At 35.9% G+C, this 8,706-nt stretch overlaps 1 protein-coding gene across 1 annotated transcript; it reads right to left on the bottom strand.

The window, feature by feature from the left end:
• Positions 1-3,696: 3,696 nt before the first annotated feature.
• Positions 3,697-6,443, bottom strand: LOC101829243 (ovomucoid-like). Its single transcript, XM_005069051.1, has 4 exons — positions 6,389-6,443; positions 5,540-5,577; positions 4,547-4,659; positions 3,697-3,742 (listed from the first exon to the last, which is right to left on the bottom strand). The coding sequence occupies exons 1-4, from the start codon at positions 6,441-6,443 to the stop codon at positions 3,697-3,699; spliced, it is 252 nt and encodes an 83-aa protein (XP_005069108.1).
• Between the last annotated feature and the right edge of the window lie 2,263 nt (positions 6,444-8,706).

Below are 8,706 nucleotides of genomic sequence, written 5' to 3'. Positions count from 1 at the left end.
AAATAAACACAAATGTGTACAGTATTCATGTAAATACATGCAAATAAATATTTTCCTACTCTATTCATAAACCTATGCCCTCAAAATATTTTGGCGAAAAAAGCATTTACAGTGAAGCTCTAATAAGCTATAGCACACTTGTCTGAAACACTAAACGTGTTATTTGCATGTAGATTGCAGTGATTGTTACTATATAACTGAGAATCATATTATGGAAAATTATCGTTCACTGGGTTCTCTGGATGGTACTTACTTTTCATTAAACAAATGAAGGCAAGGTCTACAAACTCAATAATATAGACCGTGCATTATCTTCACATCCCTAAATCTCCAGTGCCAAGCACACTATTCAAAATATAATTGTTTAGGGTAGGCATTGATTTAATATATGAGTGCCTTCTACTTTAAAGATATGTAGTTTTTGCATTATGTTCCTCATGTTGATGACCTCATCTGAGCTTTCTACGAAGTACCTAAACTTTCTTCTTTAGTTAAGTTTGGGTGTTTAATGCTTGGTCAAGTTCTTTTGTAATGATATATTGGGACAGATTCAAGGCTTCTCAGAACTCTTCCGCCACCCTCCAAAATTATGGAGTTCAATTTACCATGCCACTCATATTAATCATAAACAAAAGTTAAAGTTTGGGATACCTTTAAGATTCCTTATAAGATTACCTTTCAAGATAAGTAAAAAAGTAATTGGAGCTTTCTTTGTAACTGCAAAATGCAGCCTGCCAGAAAAAGATCTAACTGAAAAGAATACCTTGCTTGCCCACACAGTTAATCAAGAACAACTTCCTTGAAATGAATGCATGTGGTTTCTTGGGATAATTTTGTTTTCACCTGTAATACATAAAATGTTTAATCATGTAAGGGTTATGGAAAACATCCTGTTTTTTTAACACACTGTTTTTTGCTGTTTGTTTTGTATTCATTGTAATCATTCATTTGAAAAGTAGAATGTAACCACATTGCAATTCCTATGTTGCCTAAAAATTTTTTGAGATATATAAGCTGTAGAAAGAAGGGATACAGTAGAAAGAACATGAGAGGAACTTAGAAGAAAGAAGGAAATCATAAAGAGATTGTGTCTTTTCCCTACACCCCCTCAGGTAGAAAAGTCTTAGCTTATGCTGCTGCTGAGGATTCCTATCAAGGCCCTATGCTGTTCAGGGCTATCCCTCAGACAGCAGTATGAATGTACTTAGGGTAAAAAGGTGAGTTTACGTTTATCTCATTGTTGTGAAATTAGCCGTTCACAAAGATGGTACCTGTGACTCTCTGCTGTGTCATTGTACACTTAGCAGTTCCCTTAGTAACCATTGTCAACCAATAGTGGCAGAAAAGAGATTTTTACCCATCTCTTTCAGAATAACTGCTCTTTTTTCCTTAATGTAAAATCACAGCAAATGCTACTCAAGCCACTTTTCACAATTCAGTCTTCTTATTTACATTACCCAATAAGTGGCTTCACAATTCCTCCCCAAGTAACAACTCTTGTGCAGTATGCGCAGGTCATAATTTGTTTGAAACTGCCAATTGTCTATGGGACCCTCTAGAACATGCAAACTCTGTGTCATGGCCCTCTATTTCTCCATCCTTCTCTTCCCATCCTTGTTCTTAAGTCCAGATTTCTGCCCCTATTTCTCATCTCTTCCCACAAACCCTGACTATCCCTCCCCTGCCTACCTCTTCCTTTTTCTGCTCTTTATTAGATCAATTAGGTGCCTCAGACAGGCAATGTAAAACAAATGCATCAAGTATTTATATAATTGAACAAAGGTAACATAAACAAATATAACACATCTTTATCACTAACAAAGGCAGCATAAACAAATGTAACACATCTTTTGCCTAGTTGAAGTAATATTCCACAACAGCACATTTTCTCAACACTTTCCAGTTACATTCTTCCTATCAAAAAGAGAAAGACATGGTTCCATTACTGCTAAACATTCTTAAGTAATGGACTACATGCCAAGCTTCTAGTGTTGGAATGATCATGACTAGGTTTACGGTTTATTGGGGGGAAGTCCTATGTATATGTCAATAAAGCACTGCTGGCCAATAGGAATCTAGATAGGTGGGACTAGGAGTCCAGGAGGACTCTGGGAAGGAGGAACACAGAGATTCAAGATGTAACGCCATAGGGTAGGAAGCCCGGAACTATTCTCCGGTAAGAGAAATGCTTAGATTAACAATTATGGGGTAATTACTTAAGTCAGAGCTAGCCAGTAAGAAACAAGCAAGGCCAGCAGCTTCATAATTAATATAGCCTCCTGTGTGTTTATTTGGGACTGATGCGGCTCTAGAACCAGGCTGGCAGGAAGGCTTCTCTCAAGGAAAAAGCTTCTCTTTACAAAGGTTTATTCTGCATATGGGAGTTTTAGATTTAGAAATGTCAGTCGGAAACCTTGCCATCACAAAAGACATCAGGAATGTACACTCTGGTTGTGCCTGGGAAGCAAGGAAGCCTTCACACTCTTGTACAAATAATCCTGCAGAATCACTTGGTCTTAGATACGTTGGTGTATCAAGGACCCAGACCATAGCACAACTGACTCCATGATGGAAGTCCTATTCAGGCTGTAAAATTCAGTATTTATGCATCACCAGCAAAACAAAACAAAGGACTAATCCATTAAAGGCCATAATTATGGAAAAGTCTCTAACTGCACTTTTATTTTTGGCATCTGTAGTTCTGCTTCGGGGTAACTATTCTTGATAACTGAAGTATGTCATCTCAGAACATGAGTTTTGTACTTACAAGCTCACCCTGAGAAAGGCTCAGTGCTATATTAGAATCCTGAACACCCAGTGTAGAAGCCTACTGGCTAATAAAAACTTTCTATGGGCTTTAATGCATGTGCCAGGAGTCACCTGTGGTGGATTCCCTGACAACACTGGCAGTCTGATGCTTCTGGTGAACAGTTCCCATATGACACTCACACATTGTTCTGTCTAAGGGGCATGGAAGGTTCACAAAGAAGAGGGAGAGGATTGTTTAAGACTAAACAGTATTAGAGTCAAATATATTGTGAGGTCAGAGCACAAAAATTCAACTCCTAAGGCGGGAGTTATTTCCAGAAGAAGTCATTCCCACTAAAATTATTCAATAGCCACCACTTTATTTCACACCTTATCATATGTATTTGTGAAAAGCATATAATGAATTAACTCATATTGCAAGTAAACAAGGATAATTAGATTTTATTTGTTTGTTTGTTTATATATGTGTGTGTGTCTGTGTAACATATAAGTGCAGGTGTCCACCATGGACAGGAGATGGTGTGAGATCCCCTTGGAGATGGAGGGTATAAGCCACATGACATGGGTGCTGGAAATAGAACTTCCCTAACCACTGGATATTCTGTCCAATTCCCAAAAGATTTGTTTGATGAAGAGAATACTTTAAGATTTTATTAAAATCAAAGCTATGACATTGAGAGTTTTGAGTTGTCAGGTTACACAATATAAAATTAAGATTTTGATTTTTAGGTGTCATCAAGTAGTTGACCATAGAAGATAAAATCTTGAAATTCCAGGGTCTCAGAATTTAAAAGAGCAATGAGAGTTCAGCCTTCTGTCCTGTATCCTACACACAGATTCACCCAATCTTCTAGTACAATAGAACCTGATGACAACAATCTTCAAAGCACTGTAGACTTCAGAGCAAAAGAATCATCATAATAAGATTCAGCATTCACCATTACGTATAAATGTAATGGAACCACCGCTTTTTCTGTAAAGAAAAAAATAAAAGAGGTCAAAAAGAAATTTCTGAAAGAAAACATCAAACACTTTGGTAAGTGTACCATGTAATTTTCAAAAGGGAAAGATTGAATTATAGACATTAATTTCTCCTTCTATGAGCAACTAGACCCTGACTGTTCCCAACATCTGCACAATTCTAACTGTAGGTGTACTGGATCCTTTCTATTATCTCAACTCTGCCTTAGTCATGGAGGTTGGCAGCCTAAGAAAAGAAAAGAATTAGGGATTGCCTATAGACATTGATTAAAGATTATTCAATGGAAAAGCCAGCAAGATCATGTGATAGGAAATAGCAGAAGAAATATTTATGCATGAGACTCAACTATCTAACCACAGACCAAAAAGGACAAGAATATTGGATAGAGGTATCCTACAACATCCTGTCATGCAGAATCATTCATGGAGTTCAGGAGTCAAGGGAATCCTCCCAGGGAGTGTCTTTCTACCATGATAGATTGCAGACTATAGCAGACATCTGTTGAGCATCAGGGTTTTGATATTAGTAATTCCTAATAATTAAGTTCATTGATTTCTTTCTTTGTGTAATGTTCAACACAACTACCTGCTTAAGTACCAAATGCAAAAGCCTATTTCAAAAATCACAATATTTAAGGGAGGTACATATGTTTCTTTGTCTTTTGTAGCACATTGTTTTGTAGGGTCATTTTGTTCTATGTACTATGAGCATGGAATATCAATAACACAAACCTGAGATTTTGCTACTAAGTCTTCATCACTTCGGAAGAATTGGTATTTAGTACTGCATTCTTACCTGTGTGCAATACAGAAAGTGCATCTGTTGCCGTAAGTTTCGCCATCGCTTGCACAGACTGGATAATACTCTTTGGTACAATACCCTTTAGAATCATACTTAGAACACATGTTCTGGAAAATACACAAAGATAGCATAACTGTATTAGATGATGGGTGATGGGATAAAATGTTCTTTCTTAATATGTATTGTCACAAAAATAATTTAAATGTAATATACACATAGATGTAAAGGGCATATAACACATATGAAATGAGAAAATGATTATCATATTTTTAGTTTTTAAGTCTCTAATAATATAATAAGAACACCACACTGTTGGTAGAACATGAGCTTGTAAAGCTAACAACTCAAATTATGACATGTGTGGTTCCCTACCAAACAACATTCCCTTCATCCCCCATCGTCAAATTGAAATTTTTTTGATTATTCACTTATTCCTCTGTAACTTCTCCTCAATTTGATGCATATATACCACATGTTTACATATCAACACGTATAATTTAAAGTACATGTTCATAAACACACTTATTCAATTTTAGATATTCTATAATTTATATAACAAAAGCAATATTATATATGTGACTTACTTTTTATGCATCTTGTGTACAGATGTACAGATGTATTGATATTTAGAGGGACAATATATTTGTTTTCAAATTTAACATTTATTTTCAATGTAACATTCTACCATGTAAGTATGTGGAAATTACCATTTTTAGAAGTAAGTTAAACATTGAAATGTCCTTACTGGGCTGTATACATATTGAATTACACATATGATTCACAATAACTGGAATTTAGAGTTGAGATACTCACCATCCCACTTTGTATCAATAATAATTTTGTTTGCATTTAATTGATGTACTACAATGTACCATTTTTTAACTTCTGAAGAATTTACTTTTTGGTAAATTTTACATTAAGTTGCTCTGTGTATAAAAATGAAAGCATTACTTTTTTAATTTTTCATATAAAATAATAGTAACTTACTGGTTTCCTGGAAAATATTGATCTTATAAAGGCACAATCTAAAAATGGAGCAGAGAAAACAGATAAAAATTAAGAAAAACAACCTTGCCTATATTGTTTTGGTGAGAAGTACCTACATCTAAAGATACCAGACATTGATATAAATTGCTCTCAGCTGTAAGTAATAAATGAAACTTTTGTGGTAGTGGTAATAAATTAACTAAAAGTACATGCAAATCTAGACAATTCTATTTCCAAAAATATAGCTCTATTAAAAGTATTGCACTGGACATATGAACATTATATGACTTTTTATGTGAAATACCCTGGCTTCAGGGTTCAAAATATGTCACGTATTGACTTAAGTTTAAAAACATTAAACAGTTATAATTCTATAATTTTAAGGAACTATACAAACTTTCACAAATGCCTCATTTTGAAATTACCTAAAATCTTTTACTACTTGGAGAATAAAACACCCCCTAATGTAGGCCAAAATATACAGTGCCTAAAGTAGTCAAACAAAATGGATTTTCCACAAATGGCATATTTATGGGCATTATCCTTTCCCCAACTTAGCATTTACCAGTAGAATTAAGTTAGCAATCTGGAGTACAAATGAGCAGAGGCTGAAAGTCTACACAACCTGTTATAACCCACTATTCTCTTCAAATATTTCCAGTGTGGACTCATTAGAAGAAATCAATCGCTGCTCTAATTTAGAGACTTTTGTAACATGACCACCTTAAGGACTACAATGCAAGTAAGACAGTCTCATTCATTCATATGTAGTTTTTTCAAAGTTTTGTCCTCCCTGTAGTATTTAGAATATCTTTAAGGTTCTTCTCCAGGACAGGAATATGTACTCACCAGAATAAAGAAGAAAAAGCAAGGTGATGTATATCACTCTTGAGAAGGCCAACATTTTATGAATGATACACAAGAAAACTCTGGAGTGTTGGTAAACACAATAACCTTGGATAGCAAATAAAAACAACCAGGAATCAGTCTGAAACAGTTTCTTGATTTTAGTAAGCAGTTCAATTCATTCAGATTCCTAATTAAGGTATTATTCCCTTTTATCTATTTCTAAAACAGGAGTCAACAAAGTCATAAAATATGATGACAGGAGACCACCCAGATACTACAAATGATAGACGATGGATGGAAGGATGGATGAATAGATGGATAGATGGATGGATGCATACATACATACATACATACATACATACATACATGCATACATTCATTCATACAAGTATAAAAAGTAAACCTGGAAAATACTAAGACAGTAAAAATTGTAATGTTTGTGTGAGAGAGAGGAGGTGAGAGATTTAAATCAGGTTTTTCAAAATAACGCCTCCATGGTCATTTTTTTGGAGGACACTAACCTGGAGAAGCCCTCAGACAAGGCTGTCTTGCTGGGAGTCCCACTTGACCAACCTAATACAGAGAGCTATTTGGTTTAAGAACAACAGTTCAGGGACTGTGTCTACTTTGCTCATTCCAATGATTACTTTTATCTCTTCAATCAGAGCCTATCAGCAAAGCCTCCAGTTTATCTATGAGGGATGAACACTGTGGACTATGAAGATTGCATATGGAAGATAAGACATGGAGACATCATGAATTCACCGAGGCTGGAGGTTGTAAAACAGGTTTTGAGTGAGGCCTATCAAATTTGTCTCAGTAGATCTTTTCTTCGCAGGAGACATCAGGATAATCTGTCCTCATGAACTCATAAGTACTAAAACAGTGAAAGTGGTCATTTATTCTATAAAAGGGAAGATGCATAAATCATCTCCAAATAAATAAGTTATAAGAGGAAAAGAGAAACAATGAGGACAAATAAGTTATAAAATGATATTTAGACATGGGCATAAGTTATTAAATATTTTTAAGTAGACAGATGCTAGAGTCATGGCAACATTCTAACAACAGGGAAGACATTGCTGCTGTCACAGCAGTGAATTGATAGTTAGGAGAAAAGGCCTGAACATTGCATGGGCAAATGCTCCCAGCTGAGTCTCATCATCAGCCTGGTTTAAGGAAGCTCCCCCAAAACAGAGTTCAAAAGTGTAGAGCAGAGAGAGTGGCTGGGGGAAGTGACCCTGTTAAAATTTATTAACTATGTCTATCCAACTTTTCTGCAACTATAAACACTAGGAATGGATTCTCACTGTGCCTGTCCTGAGACACACTTTCTACTGCTGTACTTTCGATCAATTGCTTTTTGTTCCCTGAATATATAGAGATAAATGCCAGTTATATAACTGGTAGTCTATACTTCATTAAATCTAGAACATTAAAAATAGACCTTTGCCATATTTCTCTTTAAACCTATAATGGCTCCCTCTGTTAAAGTATTTCTTGTTCTCCTCTATTCTTCCCAGTTAAGTCTTCCTGATCCTTCATGCTATCCCCACCCCTCCTCTTCTCCCCTTCTCTGTTTTCTTCCTCCTTTCCTCTTCCCCCATGCTCCCAATTTGCGCAGGAGATCTTCTTCCTTTCCCCTCCTCCAGGGAACCATGTGTTTCTCTCTTAGGATCCTCCTTGTTTCCTAGCTTCTCTGGAGGTGTGGATTGTAGGCTGGTAATCCTTTCCTATATGTCTAATGTCTATATATGAGTGAGTACATACCATGCTTGTCGTTCTATGACTAAATTACCTCACTCAGGATGGTTTCTTACATTTCCATCCGTTTGTCTGCAAATTTCAAGATTTCATTGTTGTAGGATTATGCATCCCTTGGGTATTTGCCCAAGAGTGGAACTGCTGGATCTTGAGGTAGACTGATTTCCATTATCCTGAGCAACCACCAAACTGATTTTCAAAGTAGCAGCACAAGTTTTCACTCCCACCAGCAATGGAGGAGTGTACCCATTTCTCCACATCCTCTCCAGCATAAACTGTTTTCATTACTATAGCTCTATAGTAGAGCTTGAAATCAGGGATAGTGATGCCTCTGGAAGATCTTTTATTGTACAGGATTGTTTTGGCGATCCTGGTTTTTTGTTTATCCATATAAATTTGAGTATTGTTCTTTCAAAGTTTGTGAAGAATAGTTCTTGCATTTTGAAGGGGATTGCATTGAATCTATAAATTGCTTTTGGTAAGATTGCCATTTTTTACTATGTTGATCCTACCTATCCAAAAGCATGGGAGATCTTCCCATTTTCTGCTCTCTT

This window comes from Mesocricetus auratus, unplaced genomic scaffold (assembly GCF_017639785.1).
Source record: "Mesocricetus auratus isolate SY011 unplaced genomic scaffold, BCM_Maur_2.0 Super-Scaffold_6730, whole genome shotgun sequence".
Lineage (NCBI taxonomy): Eukaryota > Metazoa > Chordata > Mammalia > Rodentia > Cricetidae > Mesocricetus > Mesocricetus auratus.
The sequence above is the reverse complement of the archived record's forward strand: the minus strand, read 5'-3'. Positions and strand labels throughout refer to the sequence as shown.